Source organism: Coturnix japonica, chromosome 28 (assembly GCF_001577835.2).
Source record: "Coturnix japonica isolate 7356 chromosome 28, Coturnix japonica 2.1, whole genome shotgun sequence".
Classification (NCBI taxonomy): domain Eukaryota; kingdom Metazoa; phylum Chordata; class Aves; order Galliformes; family Phasianidae; genus Coturnix; species Coturnix japonica.
This window is the reverse complement of record NC_029543.1, coordinates 2,255,714-2,271,463: the sequence shown is the minus strand read 5'-3', so window position 1 is coordinate 2,271,463 and position 15,750 is coordinate 2,255,714. Positions and strand designations below refer to the sequence as shown.

Genomic DNA, 15,750 nt, shown 5'->3' with positions numbered 1-15,750 from the left:
GCTGTTTCTCTGCGGTGTTGTTTCACACCTGCAGACTCTCTGCTTCCCCCCTTCCTGTGTGCTGCGCGTCATCACAGCCCTCTGCCCCAGCTCTACAGCCCTGCAGCTCTTTGCACACAGCAGGACCAGCATGGAGAGGAGCACAGCTCTGGGGCTGCTGCTGCTGCTGGCTCTGCCCATCCCTGGGCTGGGTGAGCATTGCAGTGGGGCTGGGGGGCCCGATGGGGCCTCCATGTCACCACAGGGAGCAGCAGAGCATGGGGATACCCATCCTCACTCCTCAGCAGTGGCTGTGGGATGGGCTCCCCCTCCTCTGGCAGCACGGTCACGTCTGTACATCATCGGGGGACATGAGGCCAAGCCCCACTCTCGGCCCTATATGGTATCAGTGCAGTCCAAGGGGGTGCATGTCTGCGGGGGAGCCCTGCTGAACTCACGCTGGGTGCTGACAGCCGCACACTGCATCCCACAGGGGTGAGCATCCCATCCCATAACCCATCCCATAACCCATCCCATAACCCATCCCATCCCATAACCCATCCCATAACCCATCCCATCCCACAACCCATCCCATCCCACAACCCATCCCATCCCACAACCCATCCCATAACCCATCCCATAACCATCCATGAACGTCATACCCATAACCCATCCCATAACCCATCCCATAACCCATCCCATAACCCATCCCATAACCCATCCCACAACCCATCCCACAACCCATCCCATAACCCATCCCATAACCCATCCCACAACCCATCCCATAACCCATCCCATTCTACAACCCATCCCATCTCACAACCCATCCCATCCCACAACCCATCCCATAACCCATCCCACAACCCATCCCACAACCCATCCCATCCCACAACCCATCCCACCCCCTTCTGGGCCGGGGTTTAAAGTGTCACCGTGTGGATGTTCGCTGTGCTCCTCAGTGCCGACCCCTCCAGGATGACGGTGGTTGTGGGGCTGCACCGGCTGCGGGAGCACAGGGGCACCCAGAGCTTCTCCATCCGTAATGCTTGTCCCCACCCCGATTACAACGAGGACACATTGGAGAATGACCTCCTCCTGCTGCAGGTGGGGATGGTCGGTGCCGGGAAGTGTCACCAATGGGGCCGGGTGACATTTCCTTTCACACCTCCATCGCTTTAACACTTGGGTGTCATCTCACCTGGGTAATATCAGCCCAGCTCCCACCCCCAGCGATATGACGGGTTATGGGGTGATGATATGGGGTTAAGGGTCTTAACGCTGCTCCGCACCACCCGCAGCTGGAAGGGAAGGTGAAGAGCAACAAAAAGCATCGACCCATCGCGCTGATGCGACGGGAGCCGGCGCTGGGCACCGCGTGCAGCCTGGCAGGGTGGGGTGGGCGATGGGGGCGGCTGGTGGATGCGCTGCAGGAGCTGGAGGTGACGGTGCTGGATGCGAGGATGTGCAACAACAGCCGCTTCTGGGACGGGGGTCTCGCACCCACCATGATCTGCTTCCAGGGCCGTGGCCGCGGGGAAGCCCCCACCAAGGTGAGGAGCTGGAGGGGGGTGTGGAAATGGGGAGGGGGCTGCTTTGTGCCAGGCTGTGCCAACACTATCGCTGCCATAGGGTGATTCCGGGGGTCCCCTGGTGTGTGGGCGCCCACCGAGAGTAGCGGGCGTTATGTCCTTCAGCGGCCCCGACCCCACCGACCGCTTGAAGCCCCCGGTGGCCACGTCGGCAGTGAAGCACCACGCGTGGATCCGGCGCACGCTGCGACGTGGCTGCGTGGCAACCCCAGCTGTTCACATCGGTTTGTTGTTTAGGTTTTAATACTGTCCATAGTCCTATAATAACATCCTTAGTACATACATACAGCAACGTGGGGATGGGACGCCACAAACCCAGTGGGATTCCCACACGGGTGGGGAACGAAGCCGACGGTCACACACGGGGCAGACGGTGGCAGCGGGGCTGGGATGGTGGCACTGACACCCCGGGGTCACAACCACGTGCGTGGGGTGATGCTGGCATCCTGCACGTGGGTCCTGTTCTGGTTTATGGCCATCAGGAGGGGGCATGGTGTCCACAAGGGGCTGCGGCCCTATTTCTTGATCTATATATGCAACCCTGTGTCCTCTACTTGTCCTCATTGCCCCCCTTGTCCATCCCTGAGGGCACCCATAGGGCACCTGGGGGTGTTGGTCCCAGGGGGGGGCATAGATCAGCCCACCCAAAGGCATGGAGGAGGGACTGGGGGACATAGGGGTGGCTGGGGAGCATCCAGGTTGGGGAGGGGGACACTCAGTAGCCCACCCTGGGGTGCACAGGCCCAGCTGGCAGCAGGAACCACCTCGTGCTTGTGGGCGTAATCCAGTCCTGGATGGACCCGTGTCCACGCTGTGTGAGCACCTCACTGCCAGCCGTGCTGGGGGCTGTGTGCTACAGGGGGGGGCTCAGACCCTTCCCTTGGGATCGGGCACCCCAAAGCCACCTCTGCACCCTGTGTCCTCCCCAGGGCAGCCCACAGCTCAGTGACACAGCATCCAGGATCCCAATGAGCACCCAGCCCTGAGAAGCACCAGAGCAGCCCCCTGTGAGCACCACGGCCAGGAGCAGCACAGATAGAACCCAGCCCGGCCCCCCACCACATGGGGTCCCTCCTTGCTTCACTCTGGCTCCATATCCCCGAGGGGAGGTGACCCCATCCCTACAATAAAGGCTCTGCGATGCCTGGCAGTGCCGTGCCGGTGCATGAGCTGAAGCGTGCGGCGCGAGCCTGGCGTTAAGGCTTTGCTTGTTGTGTTTCTGGGTTGTGGGGTCACAGCCCCATAGAGATAGAGCATAGAGCTCTCCCCATAGAGCTTCAGTGCCCCCCCCGGGGGACACCCCTCGGCACTGAGAAGCTGCAGGGATCAGTCCCAAGCTGTGGGGCTTCGCTCTTCAGCACGGGAACCTTTGGAGCCGCGTTGGAATAAACCCCCCATCTTTGGGGTAGTTGGGGAGGGGTCCCGGCCACGTCTCCATCCCCACGGGCAGGGGTCGGGGTCCGTCGGGGTCCGGCCGTGGCAGCCGCTCACGCCTGGATCTTCTCCACTGCTTTATCAGCCACCACCGGCACCGCCATGGGGCTGGGGACGTAGTTGAAGGGGGTGACACGGGCAGCGCGGCTGGGGGAGCTGTGCCGGCTGGTTGGGAAGGTCCCGGCCGGCGCTTCGTGCCCGAAGGAGATGGGCAGGGGGGCTTTAGTTGGAGCCGGGGCTTCACCATCACGCCTTGGGGTCTCCATTGTAGGCGAGGTGCTGGAGTTGGTCTTGGTGGTGGCGAAGTCCTCGGTCTGTACCACGGCATCGCTGGTTTTCCTAGGACCGGGGGGAGGATTCTCCTCGTTGTTGCCGAGCAGCGGCAGAGCGGTGGAGGGCAGCGTGCTCTGCAGGATGTGGGGGATGTCCTCATCGCGGATACGCCGCCAGGTGCCTTTCATCATCGTTATCGGTGTTTTCTCCTCCGCAGCATCACCGTTTTTCCGCCGCCGTGCCGATGCCTCGGAACAAGCGGAGAGGACGGACGAAGGGCTGCCGGTGCGGCGCTGCACGCTGATGTTGGGCGATGAGGAATAACGTTTGAACGGCTCCGGGACGGCCGACTTCACCGGCAGCCGGGACGGGCTCTCGGAGCTGGTCCTGCGGGGGGGTTTGGATGCAGAGGGGGCTTTGCAGCCGGGCTGAGCCCTGGGGATGAGCGGACGCGATGTGGGCGATGCCGGTTTGGCCGCTTTCAGCTCCTCGCAGCGGGACGAGCAGAGGAAGACGGTGGGGAGGGCGGCCCGGCTGCGCTGCGGGGACGCACCTCGGGGCAACGATGTGGCCGGGGTGGTAGAGCCGAGCTCGGCTCGGTGCCGCAGCAGGAGGCTGGAGGATTCCTTGATGAACGTGAGCTGCCGCAGGAAACCCGAGCGATCCGAGTCGCTGCCGCTGGAACGAGTGGATGACATCCGCACCAGGTTGAGCCGGCTGCTCCCCGACCCCCCCGGCGTGTTGCCCTTCGCTTTGCCGCTGCCCTCCTGTTCCTCCAGCACCGGCATGGCAGCTCGCACCGGCAGCACCTTCCTGCTGGGCTTCTGCATGAACGGGATCCGGACGGGTGATTTCTGTGTCTTGTGCTGCCGTGGGGCCGGGGATTTGGGGGTCGTAGGCTTGGCCGAGGGGCCGGGAGGGGAGGGGGGGCTGGTCGCCTTGGCCGTCTGCACGGGGCTCTGCTTGGAGAGCTGCGAGGGTGACGGCAGCTTCTTGGGTACGTGCTGCGAGGGCGTGGAGGTGCGGGACGAGCCCGAGGACGGCGGCCCCTTGGCGATGCGGGCGGGGGGCGTCGTGCTGCGCTTGGGTAGAGCCAGGTCCGCCCCCTCGGGTGGCTTCCCCAGGCGGTGCAGGCTGCGGGATCGCTGCTGGCTCAGCGATAGATTCTTGGGCGCCGGGGGTTTGGCCATGGGGGATTTCTTTGGGGTGGAGCGAGGGCTGGGCGCGTCCTTGGCCAAGCTGGGCATGTAGATGACGGTCCTGCCGCGGAAAACCACCGGCAGGTTGGGCACGGGCTTGTTCGGTGCCGGGCTCCTCTCTGCCCTCGTATTGCCAGCAGGACGAGCGCTCGGTGCCTTCTTCCCCTCCGGGCGGCTCTTTGCACGATCCCTCCTCTCTGCCTCCCGTCCGGCCGCGCTTCCAGAGCGCTTCTTCTCCGTCCTGTCCAAGGAGAGCTGCAAAGTGGAGCCGACCGAGAGCCCCGAGACGAAGGAGAGGATGGAGTCAGACTCGGACGAAGGCTCCCGCGACAGCGACGCCGCAGCCTGGTGCAGCCAAGTGACGATGGAGTTGGCTCCCTCCTGGATCGCCTCCCACTCCACGCTGTCCAGGTCGGAGCCTCCATCAGAGCCCAAATCCTCGGAGCGATGCCTGCCCTCTGCCGTGCGCTCCCTCCCGGCGCTGCCCTTCAGCTTCTGCTTCCTCTCCGCCGTCCTCCGCCTCGTTGAGGGCCGCCGGCGTTTGGGCATAGCAGAACCGATGCATTTCTGCAGCAGATCGTCCTCCGAATTGGGGCTGGGGGAGCGGCCCTGCGCCTGCCGGGGGGCTGAACCACGCTGCTCCCCCTCGCCGGGGTTGCCGTCGCTCAAGGAGCTCATGGAGGAGCTCAGCGAGTAGCACGGCGGCGTCTCATCGGCAATGAGGTTGTGCTGCACTTTGCCCTTCGCTTTACCCTTCGCTTCGGGCTCCCTCCTGGGCACGGAGCCCCCGCAGCGCTCCCTCCGCATCACCCGGCCGGGCTGCGCTCCAACACCGGGCACCTCCCTGCCCACCCCGGGCTCGTCCGAGTCGTGCTCGTAGAAGCAATACACGGCCTCCTCGGTCGGCGTGGTGTGACACAGCGACTGGAAGGCCGCCCCCTCCTCCCTCACACCATCCTTCCTCGCAGGCAGACTGCAGGGCCGTGTCCCGGGGCTGCCGCTCCTCCCCACCTCTGCTTCTATGCCGGGTGTGGGTTGTCCCCGCTTCCCCTCCGCAGCTCTGCCCGGTGGTACGGGGCTGTCCCGACTGGATCCCACCCTTCCCCTGCAGGCTGAGCTGGGTCGGGTGGGCGCTGCGCTGCCCATTGCTGATCTCCGTGCCGGCGATGCCGCAGCGCCCATTTCCCGTCTCCTCCCCGCACCACGGGGGGGCTCAGCCTCGTCCTTTGGGCCACGCAGGGTCTCATCGCTCAGCGAGGCGGCGCTGGAGAAATTAACGGGGGTCCCATCGGCTGAATCGGTGCAGGAATCATCGTCCCTATAGAGCTCCCGGGCGGTGGCACGGAGATGCTTGGGGACGGCGGTGTGTGCGGGTACCAGCATATAGACTGGGACGTGGACCGGTTTCTTGGTGTGAGGGTGCAGAACCTGCCCGGAGAGCAGCGAGCTCTTCACCTTGCGGAAGCGTGATGGCATAGCAGAGCTAATACACTCCTTTAGGATCTCGATGTCATCATCAGAGCTGGGCTCTGCCCGACGCCGGCCCTCCAGGAGCTGCTCCTCCTGCTCTTCCCTCTCCTCGTGTGCTGCAAAGTTCAGGCTGTTCTTCTCTGGGAAGGTGGGCATCAGCTTCAGCTCCACGTCCTTCTGCACATAGTGCTCATGCAGCGGCAGAGCGCTCAGGCTGGAGGCACAAGAGAAGTTCTCATTGGGTTTCTCCACTGTGAAATAAACCATGGAATCCAGATCTTGGGGCAGCTGGAAGCGCTCTTTGAAGTCGGTGATCTCCATGAACTTCTTGACGTTGTTCTCCCATTGGATGTTGAATTGACTGGTTTCCTTTTCAGGTTGACAACCCAGCTCAAAGAGAGGCGTCTTGCTGCGGCTGGGTGGCATGGTCTGCCCGGGGCTGTCGGGCAGCTCGCTGGGGCTGACGGTGCCGCTGATCATCTCACTGCATGGGTCACTCTGGATGGAGCTGGCGATGGACGGGCTCTCGAAGCTGCCCAGGGAGCTGACGGAGCTGCAGCGGCTCATCACCAACGGCGTCTCCTGGATGTAGTTCTCTGATGAGCTGGAGGGAGTGTGGTCCTCCTGGCGGGAGGGGGATGCATCCCGGAGGAAGAGCTTGTCCCGTTTGGGGAAGGGGATGGTGATGGGCTGCGAGATCCCCACCGCTGTCGTTGGACCCATCTCTGCCTTCTCCTTCTCATTCCTCATATCCTCAGCTTCCCCATCCCCTTCGTCCATCTCCAGGATCTCCAATGAGGAGTCACTGTCCAGGTCGTTCTCGCTGTGGCTCTGCCCATCCAGCACGTTGTCAGCTGAGGAGAGGGAGGAAAGGGAGCTGCAGCGGGAGAAGCAGATGGGGGTGTCCTCCACCGAGTATTTCTGCACCGACTCCTGCTCAGCCGTGGCCATGGGTTGGGCTGGCAGCTTCTCAGGGATCTTGCTGAGGCCGTCAGCTGTCTGCAGGAGGGCTGGGGGCAGCCAGGCTTGTTTCCTTCCCAGCAGTGATGGATGATGGCTGATGGCTGTGCTGCTCTTTGCCAGGCTTCCAAGCAGGGGCACATGTTGGTATGAGGGTGAGAGCTTGATGGTGTGCACCTGTGGGTCGGTGGGCAGCTTCCCACCCATCTCCTTCTTCCTCCCAGTCTCCAGCGCTTTAGGACTGGGGAAGGTCACCGCTTTCCTGCCCCTCTCTGGCACCTCTCTCTGCTCTGGTTTATCCGGCTCAGCCCTGAGCACAGGAGGGTCAGGTTTGGTGCTCAGGATGCTCTTAAGGTCGAGCCTGCTGGGCCGCTTCTGGTAGCGCTGCAGCTCATCCCTGTAGTCAAATGGGGCCCTGGTGCAGGGCTTCATGTGCTCCTTGGGGCAATAGCCATCGCTGGTGCTGCCGCTGTTGAGGCTGTCAGTGGACAGGCTGGTGTACGCCGTCTTCAGCCGCAGCAGCGCCCGTGCCCGGCTCAGCCCCTCACGTCTGGCAGAGCCCCCAGTGTCTGAAAGACGACACGGGGAGCAGGAGTGGGCACGGACCTCGGGGGGCTCCTCGGGGCCGTACTGCCAGTCCAGGCCGTGGTCCTCCGAGCTGAGGCTGAAGCTGTCATCCGAGGACGTGTGCATGGTGGAGATGTCCTCCACCAGCTTGTCGATCTTGGCCACCGTGCTGGAGATCTTGTTGGCCAGCTTCTCAGCAGCCAGGGATACATCGTCCTCGGGCAGCGGTGGCTTCTTGGGCTCCGCTGCCTTTCCACCATCATCCTTCTCCGGCTCCGGGCACCGTCTCTGTGCCAGAGCCCGGGGCAGAGCCTGGCCCTGCAGGAAGGAGGAGCCCAGGAACATGGAGAGGACGGAGGCACTGGCTGTTTCCACCCCAGTGGAGATGTTGGGCACCTCATCATCATCAAAGCAGCCTGAATCGGAGGCGTAGTCCTTCACCAGGCTCTCCATGTGCCGCAGCGGCTTCTTGGCGCTCTGGCTCTTTAGGCTCTGCTTCTCCATGGTGTCAAAGGTCTCAGCCAAGTGCTTGGCATCCAGCTCAGCCTCCAGCGCCTTCTGCTTGCGCATGTACAGAGATGGCATACAGGAACCCGGCGAGACAACGGCTGTATCCTTGTACTTGGGGGGCCGGTTGGTCAGCAGGTTGCGGAGCGCGGCCGCGCTGCCCATTGCAATCATTTTATGCTTGGAATGAATGAGGTTACGCAGCATGCTGACAGCCCCCAGGTCCCACAGCAGCTCCTGGTCGCGGGGGCTGCGGGCTGACAGGTTCCAAAGCGTTCCACATGCATTGCTGACAATGGTGAGGCTGTGAGAGCGGAGGTGCTGCAGCAACGTCTGCAGGCAGTTGTGATCCCGGAGCACCTGCCTATAGGATGGGAAGGGGAGAGTAGGATGGGATGGGATGGGGAGGTCCAGCCATCAGCACAACATGTGCCCCCCAGCCCCACATGTGCCCCCCAGCCCCACCTGTAGTCCTCCCGCGTGGCAATGAGGCTGGAGACGTTGCGCAGGATGCCGCCGCCGCTCTCAATGATGGCCAGCGAGTTGCTCTGGCACTTGTAGGTGAGGGTGCTCACCAGGAAGCCCAGGGCTCCCTCCACGCCACAGATGGCGGCTTTGTTCTCTGTGCTGTGTGCTGACAGGTTCCAGAGCGCGCTCAGGACACTCTTCAGTGTGGACTCCTGTATGGGGAGGGGGGTCAGACCCGGCCATGATGCAGAGCCCACCCCCACCTGCCCCAGCTCTCACCTTGGCAGCATGCAGGGCGCACTGTGTCAGCCCCGCCACGCTGCCCACCTCCCGCAGCACCTTCTTGCTGTTAATGTCGGCTCTCCATGAGAGGTTCCTTAAGATGCTCGAGACCACCTGGGTGAGCACACAGGTATGTGGGCATGGGACCATCCCCATAACAGCCACCATCCCCATGATGGGCACCATCCCTGCACCCATCCATCCCAGCAGCACCCACCTGGTGCAGCTCCTCACTGTCGGATCCCAGCTGGGCCACAATAGCCTCCATGCAGCCCCGGCGTGAGCACAGCGTTGCCTGCAAGGAGACACACACGTGCTGACCCCCGTGCTGCCCTGGTTTGGTTCCCTGCCACCCCCCCAGCCCTGCAGACCTTGTTGACCACATCCCCAAAGGTGAGGTTGGTGAGGGCCATCCCTGCATAACGCCGCAGCGCCAGGTTCAGGGGATCACTCGTCATCTTGTGCATCTCATAATCCACCTGCAGCAGCTCAGCCACAGCCTGCAGCCCACCTATGGGATGAGATGGGGTTACAACAACCAGGCCCCATTGGGCATCCACTCCCCAGTACTGTTGCTCTCACCCCATCCCAGCCCTTACCGAGCTCATTCATGGCACGCCGATACTCCTCATCGAATGAGAGCTTCATGATGGCACAGGTGGCCTGGCAGATCTGGGGCTCGATGGGCACCGGAGCTGTGGGGACAATGGGGAGTGATGGGGCTGCTTGGGGGGCCTGGCACACAATGACAGCATCACCCCCTCCTCCAGCACACACTGACACACACACCTCTGCCCATGCGTGCAGCACAGTCTCGCACACACACACACCACCCTGCACACCACCCCCCTCCCTATCCAGCCCTGCACAGCCCCATACCAGCGCTGCCCTCGGGCCCTTTGCCCCCATCCCTGCTCTGCATCTGCAGCCAGTCCCAGCAGGTCTCCGAGTAGGAGCGGATCTGCTCCAGCACGTGCAGCACCCGCATCTCCTTCTTGGCCTGCCCCTCGTCGGGCTGTGAGAAGACAATGTTGTGCAGCGCAGCGTTGGCACGCATGCGAGCATCCTTAGCACTGCTGGGGCTCTCGGGGGGGCCCGGCTCGTGGTCGGAGTCGTGCAGGATCTGGATGAGCAGTGGGAGGCAGCCCGACTTGCGCATGGCCAAGCAGCTCTCCTGTGAGCTGGACATGGCCAGCAGCGTGCGTGACATGTCATCCTTGTCCCTTGTGGCCAACATGGACAGCAGCCAGAAAACCACCTCCACCTGTGGGGGGGGGCATCAGGTTTAGGCATCACCATGACCCCCCCTCGCCCCCTAAGCCCTGCTTGGTGCAGCCACCCCTCACCTTGCTGCTGCCTCCATCCTCAGGGTGCGTGGGGACGTCCATGCTGCTGTCCTCCTCTGAGCCTGGCAGCTTTGCACTGAGCTGGGGAGCACACAGGGGGGTTTGGGGGGGGGGGGCCCTACATCACCCCCTCCTCTCAGCGGCTGTTCGCTTGCCCCACATGTCCCCCCCCCCCCCAGCCCCATTCAGCGCCCTGAAACGCAGCCAGTCTGCAGGGACCGTGATGCACCAACCAGCCCCCCCCCCCAATACCCCCCTGTGTGCTCCCCAGCTCAGTGCAAAGCTGCCAGGCTCAGAGGAGACAGCAGCATGACGTCCCACGCACCCTGAGGATGGAGGCAGCGTGAGCAGGTGAGGGTTGGCTTCTGCACCAAGCAGGGCTTAGGGGGCAGAGCGGGGGTTCATTGGTGCTGCCGTCTAACATCCTTGCATGCCCCCCCCAATCAGGTGGAGCGTGGTTTTCTGGCTAGCTTCTCTAGGCACAAGGGACCAGGATGACTATGTCACGCACGCTGCTTGGCATGTCAGCTCACCAGGAGAGCCTGCTTTGGCGCCCTATTAAGCCAGTCGATAATGATATGTAGGCTGCCTGCACTTCATAGGCGTCGATACTGCGGATGCTGCTCAATGTTCTCTGAACTCTGAATCTCACTGGAGCGCGGTACCTCCTCCCATGCCTGAAGCACCAGGCAAGTAATCTAGTGCTGTGTAATGCTCAGTCATCGTGCGATGGCTCTGCGGCTTGCGTCTTGTACAACAATGTTTTATACTCACAGGTCGCTCGGTCGATTTAACGGAGGGCAGTGCCAGAAAGGAGTTGTCGTGGTGATGTCTTGCTACGGTTGCGAGTACAGACCAGCATCACCAGCCTCGCTCTACTCGGAAGACTGCTGGGACTTGGCGCAGATGCGGAGCAGGGATGGGGCAAGGGCCCGAGGGCAGCGCTGGCCTCATGGGCTGTGCAGGTCTCTGGCGTGTAGTATGGGTCGAGGGTTAGGTGTGGTGGTTCATAAAAAGGGTGGTCTTGACGGGCAATAAGCACAGATAATAGAATATTCGTCCTCCATGAATTATCATTGTGAATTGAGACCACATCAGTGTTAGCTTGGGAAAGCTTCTTTTGTAATGTATATATAATGGATTGGTATTGTATTTTATGATTTTTATGACGGTAGATATTGTGTTTGTTGCGAGCGAACGTGGTGACTGGCCAGGCGCCGGGAATCGGAGACAGGAGGTGTGTGATATTCGTGATTGGTTCTGTTTGTCGGAGTATTTTGTGTGCTGTGGAGGGGGGTGATCAGCTAGGTCAGTTGTGTGGCACAGGGCGCGCCCCGATTGAGCCAGCCCAGTCACTCCCGCGATTGTTCCGGCCTCACAGGCTCCGGTGTCCCATGCTGAGGGCCCCAGACTTTGCCAGGCCTATCGCTGGTGTGCTCGGATCATGTGGAAGCTCTCATTGCGATGAGGGAGTTATCGGGCGTGCCATGAAGATGAGCTCAGTTGGTGGCATACTCCACCTACAGAACGCGGATGGTCCCGATCCAATACCGCCCACCAGACAACGCCGTACCTGTGGAAGTGGATGCCCAAATGGGCGTCCGTGGTTTGTTGTAACCCCGTTATGCTCATCCCATAGGTGGGGCTGCAGGTGGCTGTGGTCTTGGTAAGCGTGCTGGCGGTGGATTATTAGATTGTCACGATATGACGACGTGATCCCCTGAACCTGGCGCTTGCGGCGTTAGTGCCAGGGTATGGCGCCTCCCAACTCAACCTTATGGTGGATGTGAGTGCAACTATGAGGTCGTCAGCTGGGGGCTTGCCGGGTGGGTGAGGGCTGGATGGGGAACCAAACGCAGAGGCAGTCAGCCTGGGGGTAACGTCAGCACGGTCGTGTGTCTCCTTGCAGGCAACGCGTGTTGCATACGCCGAGGGGCGCATGGTGGAGGGCTACTTATGGCCCCCCGCTGGGGATTCCGACGGGTGAGCCTGCGACCAGAGTGGTGGCTGCTGGATATGGAATGGGTGCAGTCAGGGCGATGTGCCCTATCGGATGGGGTTATGGGGTGGCTTATGGGATCGGTCCCATTGCCCAGGTACTTAGGGTTACGTGTGTGTGCTCACCCAGTGGTGGTACTACGAGGCGGTTCTATAAGAACTCTCTCGATGTGGGAGTCTCCAGACATGTAACAGCAAAAGGTGGCGTGCGGGAGGTGGGCACGGCTGGTCGGCGGGCTGACAACATTGGCCCTTGCATGCTGCTCAAGGTGAGAGCTGGGGAGGTGGGGGTGGTCTCTGCATTCATGGCCGAGTCTGTACCCCCTCTCCCCCAATACAGGAGTCCACACTGAAGAGGTCCTTGAGCAGCGCTCTAGGAACCTGTCAGCCACACAGCACAGAGAACAAGCCGCGCATCTGTGCGTGGAGGAAGCCCTGTTGCTTCCTTGCGTGGAGCACCCTCCACCTACAAGTGCCAGAAGCAACTCGCTGGCCAGGCATTTGAGAGCGGCCGCCGCGCATCACTGACGTCAACGTCTCCACGCCCCTCACTTGCCGCAGCCGGGACTACATGGTGGGGGCTGGCGACGGGCAACCATGTGTGGTGGCTGGGGTGCACATGTTGTGCTGAATGGCTGCGCACCTCCCCTTCCATCCCATTCCTTAGGCTCTCTCCGCTTCCCCATCCGTATACGCGCAGGTCACCGCGTCCGGGATCACAACTGCCTGCGAGACGGTTGCACTGGGGCGAGCACTCCGCTCGTGGCACAGACTCACCAGTTAGTCTGAGCAATGCCGAGTGGTGAGAGCGCTTGTGGGCAGAACCTGTCCGCCCGCAAGTCGCCCGAACTCCGGGTGCGGTGGGGGAGGCGACCAGGGGCTGCTTGGACCTGGGGGCTGTCGGCATGCTGCTAACCTCATCATTCCAAGCATGTGTAAAGATGATTGCAGCTGAGCGAGCGCAGGGGCTCGCGGGCTCCGCTTAGACCTGCTGTACCAACCGGCCCCCCAAGTACAAGGATACAGTCGGTTGTCGTTCGCCGGGTTCCTGGTATGTGGTCCATCTCTGGTGAGCAATGCTGCAACTGCCTCAGATCATGGCGCTGGGAGGCTGATATGGCTGTGATGCCCCAGCCGCAGTTTGGGCTGATCAGAAACTGTTTGGACAGTCCATGGTGGAGAAGCACGAGTGCGCTAAAGACGCCCAGAGCTGCGGCGAGAGAGGAGATGATGCCGCCGTGCAGGCACATGGGAAGCTGTGGGTTGATGGAGCTAACGCCTCACCGATTAGGCGGTGCTGATTTGATGATGAGGGGTTGGGTGGGGGCCCAACATGCTCAGCACGTGGGTTGAGAGAAGCCAGTGGCCTCCGTTTCCTCGTCTCACTGTTCTGGGCTCCTCGCTCTCTCGGCAGGGCTCTGCCCGGCTCTGGCACTAGAAGACGGGCCCGGAGAGCGGAGTGGAAGGCATGATGCGTGGAAAGGCAGCGGAGCCCAAGAAGCCACGGCTGCCAGGACGATTATCCTGGCTGATGGGATGGGAAGCTGTGCCGGTAGCAAATCTCCAGCACGGGGGCCAAGATCGACTAAGCTGGTGTGAGCGACTGCTCCACCATGCACAACGTCCTGCGTGGGAGTGGACTAGCTTCAGGCCTCTTGAGCTCGGCGGAGGACGGCAGCGGGCCTGGAACTGGCAAGTATCAAGGGGCCCAGAGGAGCCCTTCCCGAGGTCCTTGTGACCCAGCTCCTGCTTCCTCGCGTGGTGCGTCTTTCAGACCATCTGGGGGCTGCTGGGCCAGACAGGTGAGGGGCTAGAGGCGGGCGGACGGGGCGCTGCGCGTGCGGGGCTGGGAAGACGGCGGATTAGCACCAGCCTAGTCACTGGACTGGCGCTGAACAGCTGTGGCAGCACCAGCGATGGCTATTTGCCCCAAGGAGCACATGGCCCTGCACCAGGGCCCATTTGACTACAGGGAGTTGAGCTGCAGCGCGTCTTCCCTTCAGAAGGCGGCGCCAGGCAGTGACTGACCTTAAGAGCATCCTGGCTGCACCAAGAAGGGTAAATAGGAAGAACCGCTTTTGAGCCACCGCCCCCCTCCTTGTGCTAGGGCTGAGGCCGGATAAACCAGAGCAGAGAAGAGGTCGCCGAGAAGGGAGGAAAGCGAGTGGACCGTTCCCCAGTGCGCTAAAGCGCTTGGAGGACTGGAGAAATTAGGAGAGGTGGGAGCTGGCCACCGACCAGCAGGTGACACCTCAAGGCTCTCGACGCGTCATAGCCAACATGTGCCCACGTCTGGAAGGCCTGGCAGAGACGCAGGCACAGCATCAGCCACTCATCCGATTCACGTGTCTGGGAAAGGAAAGCAAGCCTGGCTGCCCCCAGCCCTCCTGCAGACAGTGGGCTGACGGCCTCAGCAAGATTCCTCTGAGAAGCTTCCAGCGCCTGAATGCCCGGCCGAGTGGTGGCCCGGCTGAGCAGGGAGCTCGGTGCAGAACTACTCGTGTGGAGGACACCCCCATTTGCTTCTCACTGCTGCAGACTCCCTTTCCTCCCTCTCCTCAGCTTGACAACGTGCTGGCATGGGCAGAGCCCACAAGCGAGAACGACCTGGACAGTGACCTCTCGTCATTGGAGATTAACCTGGAGTCATGGATCGAGAGGAGTGGGGTGAAGCTGAGGATATGCAGGAATGAGAGTGCAGAAGTCCAGAGATGCGTATGAGTCCACGACCAGCTATGTGGATATCTCGCAGACCCCTCGACACTTCCCCTTCTCCCACGATCGGGACGCAAGCATCTTCGCTCCGGGATGCACCTCCCGCCAGGGGAGGACCAACCCTTACCACGTCCAGGCTCGATTCACGGAGAACTACATGCCAGAGACGCCGTTTGGTGATAGCCGCCTGCAGCATCCGTCTTTCAGCTCCCTGGCAGCTGGTCGAGTAGCCCTGTCCAGGTCGCCGCTCCTCGCAGAAGTACCCATGCGCAATGAGATGGATCCCGCGGACGGTGTGAGGCACCGTCAGCGCCCAGGCGAGCTTGCCGACAGCCGCCCGGGCAGACGCATGCCAGGGCCCCAGCCCGCGGCAAGACGCCGTCTCTTTGATCTGTTGGTCAAGCGGCTGAGAAAGGCAAACCATCAGAATCAACATCAAAAAATGTGAACCGAGAACAACGTCCAAGACAATTCATAGAGACACCGACTTCAAAAAGAGCGCTTCCAGCGTGCCCCAGATCTTGCGATTCCATGGTCTTATTTCACAGTGGAGTAAACCCATTGAGATTCTCTTGTGCCTCACAGCCTGAGCGCTCTGCCGCTGCATGAGCCTATGTGCAGAAGGACGTGTGCAGCTGAAAGGCTATACACACCTATCCAGAGAGTAACAGCCTGAACTTATTTGCAGCACACGGAGCAGAGGTCAAGAAGGCAGGAGACGAGCAGTCTCCTGGGAAGGGCCGGACGTCGGCAGAGCCCAGGCTCTGTTATGATGCATCGAGATACGCTAAAGGAGTGTATGGTAGCTCTGCGTATGGCCCTCACCGCTTCCGCTGAAGAGTGAAGAGCTCGTCTGGACTCTCCGGCAGGTTCTGCACTCTCCACACCAAGAACGCGTCCACGTCCCAGTTCTATATGCTGGTACAACCGCGACACCACCGCCCGTCCCCAAGCGATTCTATT

General features: G+C 61.7%; 2 protein-coding genes across 2 annotated transcripts in view; one reads left to right on the top strand and one right to left on the bottom strand.

The window, feature by feature from the left end:
- The first annotated feature begins 47 nt into the window (after nt 1-47).
- Nucleotides 48-2,554, top strand: LOC107325485 (granzyme M-like). Its single transcript, XM_015886391.2, is given in 6 exon segments — nt 48-474; nt 939-1,083; nt 1,278-1,529; nt 1,609-1,769; nt 1,771-1,792; nt 2,498-2,554. Coding segments are annotated over 6 exon segments (981 nt in total). The 5' UTR covers nt 48-130.
- Nucleotides 1,790-15,750, bottom strand: part of APC2 (APC regulator of WNT signaling pathway 2) — a 17,946-nt gene continuing 3,985 nt past the window's right edge. The window contains exons 8-15 of the mRNA XM_015886257.2: nt 10,075-10,155; nt 9,608-9,992; nt 9,328-9,423; nt 9,100-9,239; nt 8,946-9,023; nt 8,726-8,842; nt 8,444-8,658; nt 1,790-8,342 (exon numbers count right to left, since the gene is read on the bottom strand). Of these exons, the coding sequence (XP_015741743.1) occupies nt 3,056-8,342; nt 8,444-8,658; nt 8,726-8,842; nt 8,946-9,023; nt 9,100-9,239; nt 9,328-9,423; nt 9,608-9,992; nt 10,075-10,155 (6,399 nt within the window). The 3' untranslated portion in view covers nt 1,790-3,055. The remainder of the gene's footprint in view (nt 8,343-8,443; nt 8,659-8,725; nt 8,843-8,945; nt 9,024-9,099; nt 9,240-9,327; nt 9,424-9,607; nt 9,993-10,074; nt 10,156-15,750) is intronic.